The sequence below is a fragment of the Cheilinus undulatus genome, linkage group 12, assembly GCF_018320785.1.
Source record: "Cheilinus undulatus linkage group 12, ASM1832078v1, whole genome shotgun sequence".
NCBI classification, from domain to species: Eukaryota; Metazoa; Chordata; class Actinopteri; order Labriformes; family Labridae; genus Cheilinus; species Cheilinus undulatus.
In genome coordinates this window covers 49851303-49872744 of record NC_054876.1, presented here as the reverse complement: position 1 = coordinate 49872744, position 21442 = coordinate 49851303, and the positions used below count along the sequence as shown (strand labels likewise).

Genomic DNA, 21442 nt, shown 5'->3' with positions numbered 1-21442 from the left:
CCCATTAGCCCTATCTCCCAATAGTGAAGAATCCTTTAAAAAATTCCTGGATCCGTTCCCCTGTCCCCCCCACCATAGCATTTGGCGATTATTCCCTCCCCAGGGGGTGGAGACACAGTGAGGCAAGGCATTGGCTTCACTACGGGTGGACCGTCCTGGCAGAAGCATTGCCTGGTGGTGCCAACAGATGCTCTGACAGTCTCACCCACGGTCTCACCGGACGACTGGAAGTCATGGCAGAGGGTGAATATTCCTCTATTTCTCCCAGCATTGTGAGGATTCTCGCTACAATTTGCTGTCTTTCTCTCTGTTACGCTCCGACTCGTCTCCTCGACCAGGCGCGCGTCTTTCAAACTCTATAAACTCCAAAACTTTGAATAGAAACACACCCAAAAACATGCTGCTGGGATTGAAGTTACTCATGTCTGCCATCTTCTGGTGTAAAGTGGTAACAGCGCAGACCTCCACTTAAGCCTTATCTCCCAGTAGTACAGAATCCTTTAAAAAAGGCGTCTGGATCCCTGGATCCAGACGGTGATCCAGATCAATCCCAAAATCTAACCAGTTCTTCCTTATGCCATTTCTGACATTTCCTGAAAATTTCTTTAAAATCCGTCCATGACTTCTTGAGTTATGTTGCTAACAAAAAAAACAAACCCACCCGATCACATGACCTCCTTGGCGGAGGTAATGAATAAATAAAGATATTTGTTTGTTTGATAAGAGATTCTCTGAATCTGTTGATGATATTATGGACTGTAGTTGGAGAGAGATTCGACGTCTTCATTATTTTACATTGAGGAACATTTTTCTCAAACTGTTTCACATGTTTTAGACTCATTTTTTCACAGATTTGTGAACCTCTGCCCATCTTTACTTCTGAGAGACTCTGCCTCTCTAAAATACTCCTTTTACACCCAGTCATGTTGCTGACCTGTTGCCTATTACCCTAGTTAGTTGTGCAAAGCTCCTCCAGCTGTTTTTCATCTGTACCACTTACTTTTCCAGCCATTGTCCCCTGTCCCTAGTATTTTAATCTCATTTTTGTTTATTTAGCAGCAGAACAATCTGGTTTCATTCAGGAGAGTTGGCCCTGTCAAAATAAAAGTCTGCTTCCAGCAGGTTGCTCAACTGAAGCTGTAACTGATAGGAAGGAGCTGAAACATGCAAACATTCACGGCTGCCAAAGTACACAGAGACAAAGTCTAGGCGAACTACTTTCGATTTTAAACCACTTCACATCATAAGGTTTAACATTATGATGAAGGTTTAACATGACATGTTAGAGACAGTCAAATATCTGCAGACTACAGTTTCTCTCAGGTCCTGTTAGGCTCTGGTGTCGTAAAAAGAAACCACATCCACCCGTCTGAGACTAAAACAGACGCAGAGTCCTGAATTATCTTGTCATGTGTTGGTGTGAAGTCATGGATGAAATAAATCTCAGGGGACTTTTGTTTAAATAAAGCAACTTTAAACCTCAGCATCTCTGTAAAACTGTCTGAAAACCAAACCAGATCCCCAAAATCATGCAGCTGACAGGGTGGATCCATTATGGGGGATTTCATACCCAACCAGGTGCCCATTATCTGGTCTTATGTTGGGTGGATGGTTGTCTCTGTGGAGTCTGTTTAAACCTGATTTAACCATTATAAAACATCTTCATGTGTTTTCAGTCTATGATGTTAAAAAGCTGTCACTCTGCCGTCTGTGTGAACGAACACGCTCACTACTCTACAGCAACCCTGCTCAACCAAAGTGCAATCTAAGTGGTGAAAAGTGGAGAAAATGGGGTTAAAGTGGCAATAAAACTAAGTTAAAGTGGGAAAAATGCTCAAAAAGTGGCACAGAAAGGGCAAAACATGGATGAAAAGGGGCACATAGGCATACAATAGCAAAAACTGGGTAAAAATGGCAGAAAAAGTGGCAAAATTAATAGAAAAACGAGTTACAGGCAGCAAAAATGGTCAAAAAGCACTGAACAATATTGCAAAAATGAGTGAAAGGTGACTAAAATGGGCAAAAAGCAGCAAGAGTGGCAAAATTGGGAAAGGAAGTGGCATTCACTGGCAAAAGGCAGCCTAAACGGGCAAGAAGTGGCAAAAAGGGGGGAAAATTGCAAATGGCAAAAAGCAGGATAAAAGAGGCAAAAATTGGTTAAAAAGGGTCAAAAATAGGACAATTGTGGCAAAAAGAAATGGCACAATGGGCTTTAAAAGCAGAAAAAATAATTAAAAGTGGCCAAAAAGGAAAAATTGAGGAAATTGAAAATAAGGGCAATAGAAATATACAGATAAAAAAATAAAGGATGAATATTAAAGCTAAAGCTGTACAACAGTGAAGATTGCTGAGGTCTGAGGTCAAAGTTGATATTTTCAAAGTTTTTCTGTGTGAAAAATATTTCAAATGAAGACACAGAAGAGCCACAAATCATCACAAAATGTGTTGAGTAACACTGCTCTACAGATCTACGCTCAGAGCTCATAACTGTAGAGTCCACAGCCAGAAAGCAGGAAAAATAACAGAGTTTCTCATTCCTCATGTACTGGAATGGAAAGAAGAGTTTAGTGAATAAGCATCATTTAAGCGAGTCTACAGTCTCAGCATGAGTGAGGAATTAGATAATAAGATATGATGGGATGCAAAGCCCTAAAATGTATCATGTAATAGGACATGATACGATAATACATGGGAAATAATATCACACCATAATACACCATACTGTTGGTGTATGATGTTTTATTATTTAATACAGATTACATTAATGTTCATACAGATTAAAATTGGATGTAAGATATGATATGAGGCAATGCTATGCAGCACTATATTGGATAAAAATGATAAAATGCAATGCAATACTAAACAAGAATGTCCAGAGGTGTGATCTGATATGACAATGCGATATAAAATGATATCAGACATTACCAGAGAATCAGATGCAATACGCTTCGATGATGTGATCAGATACCATTCAAACCAAATCATATATGGTACAATATGATGCAAAACAATATGATACAATATGATACTAGCGCAACATAATGTAATGCAATGCAGCATAATGTAACAAAGTTATGTAATGTGAATTTTTTGCCCAAGGCACACCTCAGGTCAAGCAAAATCTCAGCACCACATTTATATCCATAAAAAATGCCGTCTTTGACACTGCGACAACTAGTTAACTGACATAATGTTACAAAATAATATGTGTTGTGTAACAATGCGTTATGTTGTGTAATATTGCGCTGTTGTGTAACGTTGTGTTGTGTAATGTTGTGTTGTGTTACTTTGTGTTGTGTTACGTTGCGTTACACGGCATTGTGTTACGTTGTGTTGTGTAACGTTGCGTTGTGTTACATTGCGTTGTGTAACGTTATGTTGTGTAATGTTGCGTTGTGCTACATTGTGTTGTGTTATGTTGCGTTGTGTTATGTTGCGTTCTTCAATGTTGCTTTGTGTAATGTTGCATTGTGTACATTGTGTTGTGTAATATTGAGTTGTTTAACGTTGCTTTGTGTAACATTGCCTTGTGTACATTGCGTTGTGTTACGTTGCGTTGTGTTACATTGCGTTGTGTAACGTTGTGTTGTGTAATGTTGTGTTGTGTAATGTTGCGCCGTTAAACGTTGCGTTGTGTAATGTTGCGTTGTGTAATGTTACGTTGTGTAAGGTTGTGTTGTGTTATGTTGCGTTGTGTACATTGCGTTGTGTTACGTTGTGTTGTTATGTTGCATTGTTCAACATTGCTTTGTTCAACATTGCTTTGTGTTATGTTGCGTTGTGTTATGTTGCGTTGTTCAACGTTGCTTTGTGTTACGTTGCGTTGTGTTACATTGTGTTGTGTACATTGCGTTGTGTTACGTTGCATTGTGTAATGTTGTGTTATGTGACGTTGTGTTATGTTGCGTTTATACTGCGTTTATACTGCGTTGTGTGCATTGAGTTGTGTAACGTGTTGTGTTACATTGTGTTGTGTTATGTTGCTTTGTGTAACATTGCCTTGTATACATCGCGTTGTGTTACATTGCATTGTGTTACGTTGCGTTGTGTACATTGCGTTGTGTAAGGTTGTGTTGTGTTATGTTGCATTGTGTTATGTTGCGTTTATACTGCGTTGTGTACATTGCGTTGTGTAACGTTGTGTTGTGTTACATTGTGTTGTGTTACGTTGCTTTGTGTAACATTGCCTTGTGTACATCGCGTTGTGTTACATTGCATTGTGTTACATTGCGTTGTGTAACGTTGTGTTGTTCAACGTTGTGTTGTGTAATGTGTTGTGTAATGTTGCGCTGTGTAAGGTTGTGTTGTGTTACGTTGCGTTGTGTTACGTTGTGTTGTTAAGTTGCATTGTTGAACGTTGCGTTGTTCAGCGTTGCTTTGTGTAACGTTGCATGTGTGTAATGTTGTGTTGTGTAACTTTGTGTTATGTTACGTTGCGTTGTGTACATTGTGTTGTGTAAGGTTGTTTTGTGTTAAGTTGCATTGTGTTTCATTGCATTTACACTGCACTGTGTACATTGCGTTGTGTAATGTTGTGTTGTGTTATGTTGTGTTGTTATGTTGCTTTGTGTTGTGTTGTTATGTTGCATCGTGTTATGTTGTGTTGTTCAACGTTCCTTTGTGTAACATTGCCTTGTGTACATTGCGTTGTGTTACATTGCGTTGTGTAATGTTGTGTTGTTCAACGTTGTGTTGTGTAATGTTGTCTTGTGTTATGTTGCGCTGTTTAACGTTGCGTTGTGTAATGTTGCGTTGTGTAAGGTTGTGTTGTGTTATGTTGAGTTGTGTACATTGCGTTGTGTTACGTTGTGTTATGTTGCATTGTTCAACGTTGCTTTGTGTTATGTTGCTTTGTGTTATGTTGCGTTGTTCAACGTTGCTTTGTGTTATGTTGCGTTGTGTACATTGCGTTGTGTTGCGTTGCGTTGTGTAATGTTGTGTCGTGTAACGTTGTGTTGTGTTACGTTGCGTTGTGTACATTGTGTTGTGTAAGGTTGTGTTGTGTTACGTTGCATTGTGTTTCATTGCCTTGTGTACATTGCGTTGTGTTACGTTGCGTTGTGTAATGTTGTGTTGTGTTACGTTGTGTTGTGTATATTGTGTTGTGTAACGTTTTGTTGTGTTACATTATGTTGCGTTGTGTAACGTTGCGTTATGTTACGTTGCATTGTGTTATGTTATGTTATGTTATGTTATGTTGTGTTATGTTGTGTTATGTTGTGTCATGTTGCGTTGTGTAACGTTGCGTTGTGTTAGGTTGCGTTGTGTTAGGTTGCGTTGTGTTATGTTGTGTCATGTTGCGTTGTGTAACGTTGCGTTGTGTTATGTTGCGTTGTGTTATGTTGCGTTGTGTTACGTTGCGTTGTGTTACGTTGCGTTGTGTAACGTTGTGTTACGTTGCGTTGTGTAACGTTGTGTTGTGTTACGTTGCGATGTGTTATGTTATGTTATGTTATGTTGTGTTATGTTGTGTTATGTTGTGTCATGTTGCGTTGTGTAACGTTGCGTTGTGTACATTGTGTTGTGTAATATTGAGTTGTTTAACGTTGCTTTGTGTAACATTGCCTTGTGTACATTGCGTTGTGTTACGTTGCGTTGTGTTACATTGCGTTGTGTAACGCTGTGTTGTTCAACGTTGTGTTGTGTAATGTTGTGTTGTGTAATGTTGCGCCGTTTAACGTTGCGTTGTGTAATGTTGCTTTGTGTAATGTTACGTTGTGTAAGGTTGTGTTGTGTTATGTTGCGTTGTGTACATTGCGTTGTGTTACGTTGTGTTATGTTGCATTGTTCAACGTTGCTTTGTTCAACATTGCTTTGTGTTATGTTGCGTTGTGTTATGTTGCGTTGTTCAACGTTGCTTTGTGTTACGTTGCGTTGTGTTACATTGTGTTGTGTACATTGCGTTGTGTTACGTTGCGTTGTGTAATGTTGTGTTATGTGACGTTGTGTTATGTTGCGTTTAAACTGCGTTTATACTGTGTTGTGTACATTGAGTTGTGTAACGTGTTGTCTTACATTGTGTTGTGTTATGTTGCTTTGTGTAACATTGCCTTGTGTACATCGCGTTGTGTTACATTGCATTGTGTTATGTTGCGTTGTGTACATTGCGTTGTGTAAGGTTGTGTTGTGTTATGTTGCGTTGTGTTATGTTGCGTTTATACTGCGTTGTGTACATTGCGTTTTGTAATGTTGTGTTGTGTTAAATTGTGTTGTGTTACGTTGCTTTGTGTAACATTGCCTTGTGTACATCGCGTTGTGTTACATTGCATTGTGTTAATTGCGTTGTGTAACGTTGTGTTGTTCAACGTTGTGTTGTGTAATGTGTTGTGTAATGTTGCGCTGTGTAAGGTTGTGTTGTGTTACGTTGCGTTGTGTTACGTTGTGTTGTTAAGTTGCATTGTTGAATGTTGCTTTGTTCAACGTTGCTTTGTGTTATGTTGCGTTGTTATGTTGCGTTGTTCAACGTTGCTTTGTGTTAAGTTGCATGTGTGTAATGTTGTGTTGTGTAACTTTGTGTTGTGTTACGTTGAGTTGTGTACATTGTGTTGTGTAAGGTTGTTTTGTGTTAAGTTGCATTGTGTTTCATTGCATTTACACTGCATTGTGTACATTGCGTTGTGTAATGTTGTGTTGTGTTATGTTGTGTTGTTATGTTGCTTTGTGTTGTGTTGTTATGTTGCATTGTGTTATGTTGTGTTGTTCAACGTTCCTTTGTGTAACATTGCCTTGTGTACATTGCGTTGTGTTACATTGCATTGTGTAATGTTGTGTTGTTCAACGTTGTGTTGTGTAATGTTGTCTTGTGTTATGTTGCGCTGTTTAACGTTGCGTTGTGTAATGTTGCATTGTGTAAGGTTGTGTTGTGTTATGTTGTGTTGTGTACATTGTTTTGTGTTACGTTGTGTTATGTTGCATTGTTCAACGTTGCTTTGTGTTATGTTGCGTTGTTCAACGTTGCTTTGTGTTATGTTGCGTTGTGTACATTGCGTTGTATTGTGTTGCGTTGTGTAATGTTGTGTTGTGTAACGTTGTGTTGTGTTACGTTGCGTTGTGTACATTGTGTTGTGTAAGGTTGTGTTGTGTTACGTTGCATTGTGTTTCATTGCCTTGTGTACATTGCGTTGTATTGTGTTACGTTGTGTAATGTTGTGTTGTGTTACGTTGCGTTGTGTTACGTTGCGTTGTGTAACGTTGTGTTGTGTTACATTATGTTGCTTTGTGTAACGTTGTGTTGTGTTACATTGCGATGTGTTATGTTATGTTATGTTATGTTATGTTGTGTTATGTTGTGTTATGTTGTGTTATGTTGTGTCATGTTGCGTTGTGTAACGTTGTGTTGTGTTAGGTTGCGTTGTGTTAGGTTGCGTTGTGTTATGTTGTGTCATGTTGCGTTGTGTAACGTTGCGTTGTGTTACGTTGCGTTGTGTTACGTTGCGTTGTGTTACGTTGCGTTGTGTTACGTTGCGTTGTGTAACGTTGTGTTGTGTTACATTATGTTGCGTTGTGTAACGTTGTGTTGTGTTACGTTGCGATGTGTTATGTTATGTTATGTTGTGTTATGTTGTGTTATGTTGTGTCATGTTGCGTTGTGTAACGTTGCGTTGTGTAACGTTGCGTTGTGTTACGTTGCGTTGTGTTACGTTGCGTTGTGTTACGTTGTGTTGTGTTATGTTGCGTTGTTACGTTGCATTGTGTTATGTTGCGTTGTGTTACGTTGCATTGTGTTACGTTGCGTTGTGTTACGTTGCGTTGTGTTATGTTGCGTTGTGTTACGTTTCGTTGTGTTATGTTCATTGTGTTACGTTGCGTTGTGTTATGTTGCGTTGTGTTACGTTGCGTTGTGTTACGTTGCGTTGTGTTATGTTGCGTTGTGTTACGTTGTGTTGTGTTATGTTGCGTTGTGTTCAATGCGTTGTGTTACGTCTCGTTGTGTTATGTTCATTGTGTTACGTTGCGTTGTGTTATGTTGCGTTGTGTTACGTTTCGTTGTGTTATGTTCATTGTGTTACGTTGCGTTGTGTTATGTTGCGTTGTGTTACGTTTCGTTGTGTTATGTTCATTGTGTTACGTTGCGTTGTGTTATGTTGCGTTGTGTTACGTTGCGTTGTGTTACGTTGTGTTGTGTTATGTTGCGTTGTGTTACGTTGTGTTGTGTTATGTTGCGTTGTGTTACGTTGTGTTGTGTTATGTTGCGTTGTGTTACGTTGTGTTGTGTTATGTTGCGTTGTGTTCAATGCGTTGTGTTATGATGTGTAAAAAACGATCCAAAGTGATATGATGTAACAGATGTGATTTTATACATCATGTACTGTTGCTCCTCAGTGGAAATGTCCCTTGGATTGGAATACTGAGCTGAATAAACACATTTGTGAATTACACCTTAAATGCTTCATCCTACATCCAGGAGGATTCCACAGAGGAAGCAGCAGCGGTTTCCTCATCTACACTGATATCTAAACACACAGAGATGAGCATGTGTGATCCATCACAGCACAGAGTGATCCTGATCCTGATCCTGATCCTGAAGCTTCGAACAGTGAGTCAAAGATCTGCTGTTAGAAAGGGAAAGTGTCTGCAGCTCTGTGACATGGAGTCAGTTAAAACGCTGTTGAGCAATCGTTTGGCTTCATCTCTCTAACCTCAGTAACTCTGTTTCAGAGCCAAACCAGATTCATGTTCAGACGTGTAGAGCTGACAGGAATTCGGCTTGGAGCGTTGCACCAGGTAACCTCTTACACCTTGTTTGTTTTTCTGACCTCATGTGTCACGTTGCTCATATATCTAAGCACAAAGTTGGACATTTTCTAATGTTTATAAAAGAATATTGCATTAGTGTCCATTGCTGTGGCTGAATCAACCCCGTGGAGGTTAAACCAACTCCATGTTTGAATCATTTTACAGACTGCAGCTATGATTGAGATTAAAGCCCACCTTAAACATTAGTTCTATGAAAGTTTCTTTGTTAAATCTGATAATTGTTTGGTTCTTTACTACTTAGTCACTCCCTATCCTGTGGTTCATAAAGAGTCTCAGATGGGAGTTTTCCTGCCTTTGTATCGTTCACGTCCTGTTTTTAAACAGAAAACTGTTGTTTGAACTTCTGATAACAGAAATAAGAGCTTTTCTGCAGACTTCCTGACAACTCTGTATTTTTACTCCTTACAAGAATAAAAACCACAGAAGACACTCTTAAGATAATACTTCAACAACTGGCCGCCATTGTTTACAGGCTTGCAGTTGCTTCATTAAACCCCGCCCATATCTGCTGCTTCTTTCTCCTCAAATGAAGCTGATTGGTCCGCTCAGTCTCAGACTGGACACAAACATTTCAGCATTAAGCTTTGCTTGGGATAATAGACATGAAAGTCCTTGTGCTTGGAGAGGTTATAAAACGGATGCAGAGATAAACACGGTAATATGATATGGGACTGTGCATTAATGAAACCGTGACATAAAACTGCTGATCATTTCTAAGTAGGCCAAACTTTGACTCACCATCACCTCTATCAGTCATTCTGGTTTATTGAACCTTCTAGATAGTCTGACGCCGAGCTCAGAGATTAAAGAGGAAGACTGTCACCCATAATCCTGGATCATAAGTTATTTAACTGTGTCTATAAACACAAATCTAACATGAAGTACAGACAGCTATCTGCTCTTAGATGTCATTTCTCAACACCATCTCCATCTTCAAGTTATGGGAAATGCACCAGGAAGTCAATAATCTCTAACTGCTCGTTACACGGGTTCATTTATTCTCTCACTCCCAGAGCACCGATCATCTTCACATGAGAGCTGGTTATACTGGAGAAGGCGAAACACCAACATAGGCACTGGCTGACTAAATCTTATTGCCTGATTACGACACAGTGATATAGGGCCACAAGGGCCAGTACAGAATACATAAACTATATTGCCAAAAGTATTGGCTCACCTGCCTTGACTCACATATGAACTTTAGTGACCTCCCATTCTTAATCCATAGGGTTTAATATGACGTGGGTCCACCCTTTGCAGCTATAACAGCTTCAACTCTTCTGGGAAGGCTTTCCACAAGGGTTAGGAGTGTGTTTATGGGAATTTTTGACCATTCTTTCAGAAGCACATTTGTAAGGTCACACACTGATGTTGGACGAGAAGGCCTGGCTCTCAGTCTCCGCTCTAATTCATCCCAAAGGTGTTCTATGGGGTTGAGGTCAGGACTCTGTGCAGGCCAGTCAAGTTGATCCATCAGATTGCCAGATGGAGAAACATGATTGGTCACTCCAGAGAAGGTGTCTCCACTGCTCTAGAGTCCAATGGCGGCGTGCTTTACACCACTGCATCCGCTTTGCATTGCACTTGGTGATGTATGTCTTGGATGCAGCTGTTACCATGGAAACCCATTCCATGAAGCTCTCTACCACTGTTCTTGAGCTAATCTGAAGGCCACGTGAAGTTTGGAGGTCTGTAGCCATTGACTCTGCAGAAAGTTGGCCACGTCTGCGCACTATGACCTCAGCATCCGCCGACCTCGCTCCGTCATTTTATGTGGCCTACCACTTGGTGGCTGAGTTGCTGTCATTCCCAATGGCTTCCACTTTGTTCTAATACCACTGACAGTTGACTGTGGAATATTTAGGAGCCAGGAAATTTCACCACTGGACTTGTTGCACAGGTGGCATCCTATCACAGTACCACGCTGGAATTGACTGAGCTCCTGAGAGCGAGCCATTCTTTCACTAATGTTTGTAGAAACAGTCTGCATGCCTAGGTGATGATTTTATACACCTGTGGACATGGAAGTGACTGGAACACCTGATTTCAGTTATTTGGATGGGTGAGTGAATACTTTTGGCAACATAGTGTATCATACAGTTTGCATTTGTAAGGACTTAGGCATGAACAGTTACTGTTTGGGTATTGTTTCCTCTCTGAACTTCCAGCTCTTTCTGCAGCCCTGTCTCTTCCCCTCCCTCTCTCTCTCTTTCTGCATCTCTTGACCATCCATCCACGTTTGTCTAATCTCTCCACCCAAAAGACCAAAGTCAAGAAGATGATTTAAAGAAAAAGGATGGATAATAAAAACAAAGCAAAAATAGTGATGAAAATGTGAAGTTTTAGAAGCTGGTGGCAAAAAATAGAAAATATTCGAAGGAACTGGCCAGGAGGAGATGACTCAGGTATGCTAGCCATACCAGATGAATCAATCCAGCGAGTAAGCTCCTGGCAGATAGGAACTTTGTAAAAACAAGAACTAAATGTGAAGCATTGCAATATTCACCCCTGCAGCAGCTGCAGCACCTCAAACTGTTTCCTGCTGACAGTCATAGACCATGTTCCACATTATTATGCGAATGATATTTTTCTCTGATTTTCCTAAATATTAATGCAAATGACAGTCAGAATATTTTTCAAGTCATCAGCCATTAGAGCATAATTCAAATGTTTTTGGACAAACTTCATAATGAAAAAAAATTATTAAAAAAAAAAAAAAAAACTCAAAATGCACTGTTCCACATTATTAAGCACAACAGTTTTTTTTAAAAACATTTTATAGGTTGTAAAGAACTGAAAATGGTCATTTGTAGAAATTGCAGCATCAGGAGGTCATATTTACTGAAATCAAAGCTATTTCAATCAAAAACATCTGAACAGGACAAGTTCCATGTTAACATAGGAGCCCTTCTCTGATATCACCTTCACTATTCTTGCATCCATTGAACTTGTGAGTTTTTGGAGAGTTTCTGCTTGAATTTCTTTGCAGGATGTCAGAATATCCTCCCAGAGCTGCTGTTTTGATGTGAACTGCCTCCCACCCTCATAGATCTTTAGCTTGAGGATGCTCCAAAGGTTCTCAGTAGGGTTAAAGGTCAGGGGAGGATGGGGGCCACACCATGAGTTTCTCTCCTTTTATGCCCATAGCAGCCAATGACACAGAGGGATTCTTTGCAGCATGAGATGGAGCATTGTCATGCTTGAAGAAAATTTTGCTACAGAAGGCACGGTTCTTCTTTTTGTACCATGGAAGAAAGTGGTCAGTCAGAAACTCTAGATACTTTGCTGAGGTAATTTTCACACCTTCAGGGACCCTAAAGGGTCTACCAGCTCTCTCCTCATGATTCCGGCCCAAACATGACTCCGCCCCCTCCTTGTTGACATCCCGGCCTCATTGGGACTTGGTGGCCATCCACCAACCATCCACTACTCCTCCATCTGGACCATCCAGGGTTGCACGCACTCATCAGTCAACAGGACTGTTTGAAAATGAGTCTTCATGTATTTGTGGGCCCACTGCAACCGTTTCTGCTTGTGAGCATTGGTTAGGGGGGGCTGAATAGTAGGTTTATACACGACTGCAAGCCTCTGGAGGATCCTACACCTTGAGGTTGGTGGGACTCCAGAGGCACCAGCAGCTTCAAATACCTGTTTGCTGCTTTGTAATGGCATTTTAGCATCTGCTCTCTTAATCTGATGAATCTGTCTGTCAGAAACCTTCCTCATTATGTCTTTATCTGCACAAACCCGTCTGTGCTCTGAATCAGACACTAATTTCTTCACAGTATGATGATCATGCTTAATTTTTCCTGAAAAATCGAATCTTTTCATTCCTTGTCCAAGGCATTACACTATTTGACACTTTTCAGCAGCAGAGATCCTTTTTCTTTCCCATATTGCTGAATCCTGTGGCCTGCTTAATAATGTGGAACATGTGGAAAAGTGCATTTTAAGGTTTTTATTTTTAAAAAAATAATAGTTATCATTATGAAGTTTGTTCAAAAACATTTGAATTATACTCTAACTGCTGATGACTTGAAAAATATTATGACTGTCATTTGCATTGATATTTAGAAAATCAGAGAAAAACATTGTTTGCATAATAATGTGGAACGCGGTGTAGAGGAAAAGCCAAAACTACAGGCCCAAACTCAGGTAAAGGGATGTGAACTAAAGTGTGCTGGTCTGAACCGTGAAACTCCAGGGCTGATCTGTTCCAGTCCTGCAGTGAACCTGCAGAGCCTCTTTCATTTTGGCTGTCTGGCTTGTTTATGTTTTTGACTTCTGCATGTGCAGATCCCTCTCTGCTCTTATTGGTCAATGCCAGTGACATGTCAGAACAAATCAGAATGGAAATCAAACAGAAGGGATGAGGTGATGAAACTCTGTTCTGGTTTTAAATTTCACGGCTCATTTATCCTGAAGAGTCGACATCGAGTGTTTTTGTTCTCACAAATAATGATGCAAGACCTTTATATCAGTGAAACCTGTACAGAATCAAAGCAACATCACTGGGGCCGTTATTCATAATTCTCGGGTCCCAGGTAAAGACCAACGTGTTTCTTTAAAAGCGAGTGGATGAACTATTGGGAAGCATCTCTTTAAGAAACAAAGCCAGACAACTGCTAACCTCGTAGAGCTGATGGATAGGTCAGACTCCCTTCTGGCATCAGGCAAATCCATCTGACTAAGCTCAATGTCTGTGGAGACCCACACGCTGTTTGGACCAATCAGTATCATTTGAGGAGAAGGAGGCGGGGTTTAGTAATGTGAGCCAATAGCAACTTCCATGTTCCATGTTAAAGTAGCAGTTTTATCTCAACTGGACCACATTTGTGACCAAAGCCAGATAAAGTTCCTGCGAGTCGGCATTCTGGTGGTTGAGAAAAATGGATCCAAAGTCGTTTTCTTCAAAATGATCATTTTTTGTTTTTTTCTCATTTTATGCAAGTCCGACATTTAAACTACTCATTTGATGAAAAAAGTAACACAAATGTGATATCTAAAAGCGTTAATTTTGTGTTTTAAAATGCCCTGTTTTCTGAGTTTCTGCAGGGAGATTGAGGGGAGGGGAAAGTGAAACTGCTGGATGATAATTGGCCACTCAGTCTGCCATTGTTCCCAGTTCACCCATTGAGATGAACAATAACAAACACCACATGGCTCAAAGGCCACCCCCCCCTCAGCACGTAACTACAGCTGTTTCTAGTTATCACCTTTATCAACAAGCCTCAAGATGCACCCTGCAAAAGTAGAAGAGACGATGAAGAAGCGGCAAGAATTATCAACAGACTTGGGAACACTTCAGGATCACTCCACAGTGAAAGTTTGATGAAGGTGGATTTCCTGTGGGAATATTTTGATGAGCGTCACCAGTCCGATTCAGAAGCTTGGTTTGGGAGGGCTTTATGTAAATGTGGCTCTATTGTTCACGCCCATTACCTGGCCTGTCTGAAGATAGGTAGATAGATAACTAGAAGTTAACATTGAAATGAGCATATCTTTGTAAAATACGCTCAGATTAAGGTGTGTGATGGACCGTTAGAAAGCTCAGAATCTACGCTTTCATAATGTGTAGAAAACTCAAAAATGACTTCAGACGACTTGCAGGAGTTTTTACCAGCTTTGGTCACATTTCTTTATACAACACAACAAGAAACCAGTGCTGTAATACTCGAGAATGGTCTTGGTCCAGTGTTAATTTCATCGAATAAAAGTATTCGTCAACAGCTGTTTTTTCCATGACAAAAATTAAGTTTAGTTTTCGTTAAGATGATACCTGATACCAGATTTAGACAAGAGAATAAATGCTTGGACTAAAAGTAAAGACTAAAATGTGAGACTTTTTATGGACTAAAACTGAAAAGAACAGAAATGGCTAAAATGTGACTAAAACTAAAATGCATTTCATTTAAAGAACAAGACTAAAATTAAAAATAACTGCCAAAATTAACACTGTCCTGGTCTTGAGACCGGTCTCAAGACCACATTTTGGAAGTCTTGGCCTTGTCTCGGACTCAAGAGCATTTTTACTCTGTCTTGTCTCGGTCTCGGACTGGCCGGGATTTTCCTTTAAGACCGGTGGAGACCAGCACTGGTCCGCCATTCTTCGACTTTATTCATGTGAGAATAAGGAGAAGCACTAAAACAATAAAACAACAAATCGCTACACCTGCAAAAGTTCAGACATCAGTCCGTCTTATTTCTAGTAAAAAACCTCTGAATGCTTACTTTAGGCCTCATTCACCTGACTAATCTAGATAAACATCTCATTTTCAGATTTTTAAAATAATTCAGGACTTGTCAGTGGCTTTTAAATACATACGTTTTATTTTTTTTTTTTACAAGAAATTAGTTAAACAAATCTGTTAAGATTTGAGATTTTTGCATTTTGTTCTTTGAAAGTTTCAGACTCCTTGTTTTTGTCTGTTAAATTTATTTCAAAGAAAACTAAAACAAATAGAGAATGCTCTTTAACTGTTCAACCTTGTCATGGTTTTTAAAAAATGATTTTTATGATCTTGTCTTGGTCTCAGTTTGACTCGGTCTCGACCCTCAAAAGTCTTGGTCTTGTCTTGGACTCAGTGCACTCTGGTCTCGGGCAGGTTTTGGTCTCGGACAGTATGGTTTGAGTACAACACTACAAGAAACAGCACTGAGCGCTTTTCATGGCAAAAGATGTTTCCGCCCTTCTGCTGACGTGCTTCAGCATGAGTTTGCAAGAGTTACGGGGTCAGGGGGTCAGGGGGTCAAGGGTCAGGGATGTAGTGTGGATATAAAATTAGAGCTGCTGGAGCAGTTAGCTTGGCTGTAGCATTGGTTTAGCATCAGTGTAATCAGAACTGGACCACATTTCTTATCACAACAAGATCAGAGCGCCGCGCTGTGAGCTGCTCTTGGCTGAGATGACGTTTTTGCTCTTCCACAGTTCCTAAACTGCGGTAGTGTTTACCGGTAGGTTTGCTGCAGAGCTGTGCATACGTGCTACTGCGTCACATGATTAGTTGCTCTGATTGGCCCGTGAAGAATGTGACAGACAGGAAGTTCCTCCAATCATCCTCCGAGAATTTACTATAAAGTCCTGCCCTTCCCAGATGAATACAGTGGAAATAAGAACCTGTCTATCTGGCGTGTCGGCTTAGAGAACTACAGGACCTACATTAATCTACTTCTACCAGCCATTATTGGGTTAAATGTCATTTTCCATCTTCCAATCCCAGCAGCCTGTTTCAGCGCACTGATGACTGTGTGATGTGTTTGGTCTCACCTCTTTGGGCATGATTCTGGGGAAGAAGAGGTAAGGCAGCGCGGTGAGGAAGAGGAGGCAGGACGCCACCAGGAAGCCGAGCCACCAGGCGCCCACCCAGCGCAGGTCCTTGTGGTTCAGATTGATCTGGTCTACGAAGACAGAAAAGAAAGAATCAAACATAGAAATACTGAGGCACCATGTCAGAGTCTCATCTGTTATCCTAAATCTGCTCTCTCATGATCTTTAGCGGTTAATGCACCAAGGTCGAAGATTCACGTGCTGTTTAACCCTGAGTTTACCTACGTTCTACGAACCTACCTCTATGTGACACGTTACTGGAGGAGCCAATCGTTTTAATGCACTGGCACATTTAACAGAAGTGGCAAAGAAACATGTTTTAAAGGAGACATATTATGCAAAAATGACTTTTTCAGGCTTTTCTGACACAAATATGTGTCCCTGGTCTGTCCACAATCCCCTCAAATACCAGAAAAATCCATTCCCTCTCCCCCTCTCTTTCTCCACCTTTCAGAAAACGTGTGCTGAAACAAGCCGTTCTCAGATTTAGCTCCTGGTGACCTCACCAGGGGCGTAAGCACCCGCCCCCAGGTTTGGTTGGCCGTCCTCTACTGATCCTCTCAACCACCAGCTGAGATGCCGGATAGCTCAATGGGTTACCCTGCTGACTACGGGCTGGGAGGTTGATGGTTTGAATCCAGGAAAGTTCTAAACTTTGGATAAAAGTGTCTGTAGTACCAGGAGTACTGCATCCCTTTCCTGAGAGGGTATGTGGTCAGGGGCGGAGTCAGACAACTAATTACCATTTAAAGCCACAGACACAGTAATGGCTTGTTCTGAGAAGGGCTGAAATAGAGGGGGTTTTAAACGTGCAAAAATCCTATACTGGAGTGTTTTTTCAGCAACAAACTTCACAGGCGTGTTTTGGGGACCTCTGAGACCAATTTCAGCTTGTCTATAATATGTCTCCGTTAAAGTTGCATGGGCATGGCTTTCAAATCTTTAGAAAGCCGTCTCCATTGGGGTTAAAGTGGAAAAAACTGGGATATTTAGCTGTAAAGGGGGTTAAAAAAGTGGCTGAAATGGTGTTTAAGTAGCAAAAATAGGTGGAAATTTGTTAAAATGGAGTGAAAAATTGGCATAAATTGGCAAAAAAGGATTAGCTGCAGCAGAGATGGGTGGACATGGCTCAAACTGGCAAAAATGGACACATTAAATTGAGAAATATAATGTAAAAAGTTGTAAAGTGGGGTTAATAGTGGAAATAATGGGTCAACAGAGCCAACAATAGGCAGAATGGCAAGATTTAGTTTAGAAGTGTCAAAAATAAGCAGAAAAAAAGTGGTGGAAAGGGTTTAAAATGGACAAAAATGGGTTTTAAGTGGTTAAAAGGTGTTTAAGTTGGCAAAATTGGTGGTAAAAAAGTGATGACAACAGGTTGAAATCTGGCAAAATTGGTGTAAAGTGGCAACAGTGTGAATGAAAAAATATTCCTAGTTCTTTAAGGCATCTGGAGACCCCCCCTCAGTGTCCCACGACCCCCAATGGGGTCCCGACCCCAATGTTGAGAACCACAGGCTAAGAGCACAAACACGGCTTTGAACGGAAACACACACAAAAAAAAAATCTGAGGCCAGAATCAAAAAGGCATGCTCTCGAAGCAGTTTTACGACAATAGTGACTCCATAGAGGCTCCTCTAGGATTAAATGAAAACTATGTTTCATCTGTAAGACTTTGAAGCTTTCTAGAGCAGTTAGAGAGGGAAACAAGTCATGAGAAGTTTCTAATTCTCTGCAGAAAATCATCAATAAAATAAAGCAACCACAGCTCTTTATGGGTCACATGACTCTAGCAGCAATGAATAACTGGTTTAACGATAAAAACTGGTTTATTAACAGAATATCATTAAAGATAAATGAGTAAATAATCCCTGAGTGATTCAAGGACTGACTCACAAACATGCTCATTCACAGATCCTTGGACTAATGTGCTTGTGGGAAAAGAGCCTAGCAGTACAATGACCCTCCCATCTACCTTAGAAGTACAATAAACACCAACAGAGTGAGTTTACACCAACAGCAGCGTGAGTCAGTCAGTTTAATTCCTCGTCTTTATTCAACGGCCCCCCCGTCAGAGCCCCCCTCACAGTAGAACTGACATTAGAGACAGAGGAGTCCTGTATATTCAGACCTTATACATACATATTACACATGCATGCTTAAACACATACACACACTTCCTGAACACACTGTTTCATGATGTAAACTCAAACACTCCTTCTTGCACCATCACTCTCCTCCACCCTCCACCCCGCGTAGAGAAAGGACAAACGTTTTTGTTTGAATAAGCCTTCACAGGAAGTCAAGCATCAGTCATCTCTGTGACATCAGACCAACAAACTGTAAAGTCTCATGTCTGTGAATATGAGAGTATTAATCCTCTTGGCTGATTTGCTAAAGCGTGAGCGTTCAAGAATGGGACGAGTGAATAAAACTGCAAACAACAGTTGGCCGGGTTCTTCAGCACTCAAAGCTTTATGGGAGAGCGGCAAAGAGAAAGCTTAAACCAAACTCTGACATCAATGGTGGTGGCAGCATCACACTGTGGGAATGCTTCTCAGCAGCATCATGCTGTGGGGGTGCTTCTCAGCAGCATCACGCTGTGGGGATGCTGGGGACCCTCGACCCTAGAAGCATTCCTGTTTATGCCCGCCCTCAGCCCCTCTGGCTCACACTTTAGGAAGTTCTGTTTTACAGTAACTGACTCGACCCAGTCAGTCATTAGGAAACCTGTTGTTTCAGTCCTGAAAAATGGAGCCGGTGCAAAGCTGGAAAGTGCTGAAAGCTGCTGCACTCTTGTTTCTCACAGAAAAGGAGGTCACCAGTGTGTGAAGGGATTATTGGTTTAAAGAAAACTTGCTGAACAAACACGGAGGCCTCGAAAGCAGAATGAGTCAGTAAAGCAATTAAAAACCAAAACCAGCAGTCGGAAGGACGGAGGTCAATGACCCGTGGTCATAAACCTCTCTGATATCTGTCTGCATCACAAACCTGATGTTTGAAGACCAGAAAAATAAGAACCATGAATGTGTGATTTGATATTTCCTCTCTTCTTCACTCCAGCGTTACCCAACCAAAGAGTCCAACTGTTGAAAAAAATGCCTTTGCAAAAGCCACAATCTAAATGGGTTAAGGTAGAAAGTGAAAATAAGTGAAATATGGCAAAAAAGTGGCAAAAAATGAGGGGAATGGGGCGAAATAGGCATACATGGAGAAAACTGGGTGAAAAGTGGCAAAAATAGATGCAAAGTCACAAAAACTAAGTTACAGGTGGACAAAAAGCTGCTAAAATGTGTGAAAAGTGACTAAAACAGGCAAAAAAGCTGTAAAAAGGTGGGGAAAATGGCATCCAATGGCAAAAGGCAGCTTTAATGGGAGAAAAATTGCTGAGACACAGAATAAAAGTTGCTGAAATTGATGAAAAATGGTAAAAACTGGATAAAAAGTAGCAATAATGGTCAAAAAGTTGCTACAAGAGGTGGTAAAAATAGCCTTAAAGTAGCAGAAATGGATTGAAAGTGGCAAAAAATGTAAAAAGGTGGTGAAAATGGCATTTAATGGTAAAAGGCAGCTTAAATGGGAAAAAAATGGCAAAGAAGCAGCATAAAAGTGGCTAAAGATGATGAAAAATGGCAGAGTGTGATGCAAAAATGGTCAAAAAGTTGTAAAAAGAGGTGGAAAAAATATGCTAAAAGCAGCAGAAATTTATAAAAAGCAGCAAAAAATGGAGGGAAATGGGGCGAAATAGGCATACAATGAAGAAAACTGGGTAAGAGTGGCAAACACTGATGCAAAGTCACAAAAACTGAGTTACAGGTGTTCAAAAAGCTGCCAAAAATGTGTGAAAAGTGACAAAAATGGACAAAAAAGCTGTAAAAAGGTGGGGAAAATGGCATCTCATGGCAAAAGGCAGCTTAAATGGGAGAAAACCTGCTAAGAAGCAAGATAAAAGTGGCTAAAGCTGATGAAAAATGGCAAAAATTGGATAAAAAGTGTTAATAATGGTCAAAAAATTGCTACAAGAGGTAGTAAAAACAGGCCTTAAGCAGCAGAAATGGATTAAAAGCATCAAAAAAATGTGGAAAAAAAGGGACAAAAATTACAAATAAGGGCAATGGAAATAGAAAAAAATAAAGGTTGACAATTAAGTTTGACCATTAAAACTACTGTCTAAGTGTGGGAAACAAATGGATTAATGTGATGATTAATGGGTAATTCATGAGGTCAAAGTTTTCATTTTTAAGGCTTTCTGGGGAATAATTCAATATTTCAATTTAAGACAAAAAAAGAGCCACAATTCATCACAAAAGAGCCTCAGAGCCAAACGTTAACAGTGATCTGAACAGATTAAAGCAGTGAAACTGCCACAGCTGCTTATCGTCTCATTAAATAAAGGAAACGGCGTTAATGACGACTGTTTCCTTGTTTTAACACCAGGTCAGATATCTGTCTTCTTCTGCTGCTGCTCTCTGCTTTCTTTCTGAGGATTTGACCGACATTTGTCACCTTTTAATGCTAACACAAGCACATGCTTTAACACAATAACACCAAGTGCCTCTTACAGGAAATCCTCCCCTCCTTTTCAAAATAAAGCTAATAAATGATCCTGACCAGAGTGTCTGAGTGCAGATGGGAATCATCGTCACAGCGGCGGTCCTCACCTTTGGATAACTTGTTGAAGTCGACATAAAAACCCAGCATGATGGAGCCCGTGATGAAGCCGAAGGCGGGGCCGATGGAGGTTACTGCCAGGAGGATGCCTGGAAGAAAACACCAGCAGGAGAGCCGTGTTAACCAGGATGGAACCTTAGTCATGATTCAGATTATCCAGGCTTCATCTGCTGCCACATGGTTTCTAAGGATTATATTTGTGTCTTTCCATATGCCAGACGTCTAATTTGACTCCATCTTGCATCCATGTTGCATTTATTTGATTTGATTTGATGATACTTTATTGTCAGAAGCAAGATCTGAAGTTTGTTTTGCATTAAAACAGCAGCTCCATACACAATTCAAGGGACGATATACACAGACATACATAACATTCAACAAGGACAATTAACAAAAAAATGTCTACCCAATTACGACCTCATTGATTTTGTGTGATTTTGTGGATTAAGCTCCTCATTAGCTTTAGGATGGACTGATGTATGTATTTATTTTGAAGACATGCCAAGCTGATGTGTCAAACTAATGCAAGACCATTTAAGGACATGCTCAAGTCTAAGAGCTAGGCATCAGATCTCAGATAAAATGCATCAGACAAAAACAGACTTCAGATGAAAAGGTCTCAGACAAAAAGGCATCAGACTCGGATGAAAACCTCCCAGGAAAAAAGGCGTCATGTCTCAGGAAAGA

General features: G+C 40.4%; 1 protein-coding gene across 3 annotated transcripts in view; it reads right to left on the bottom strand.

The window, feature by feature from the left end:
- slco2b1 (solute carrier organic anion transporter family, member 2B1) overlaps positions 1 to 21442 on the bottom strand; it is a 54372-nt gene that overhangs the window by 20238 nt on the left and 12692 nt on the right. For all 3 annotated transcript variants that reach the window (XM_041801797.1, XM_041801798.1, XM_041801799.1), the window contains exons 6-7: positions 20746 to 20844; positions 16025 to 16155 (exon numbers count right to left, since the gene is read on the bottom strand). In XM_041801797.1, coding sequence (XP_041657731.1) covers positions 16025 to 16155; positions 20746 to 20844 — 230 coding nt within the window. The remainder of the gene's footprint in view (positions 1 to 16024; positions 16156 to 20745; positions 20845 to 21442) is intronic.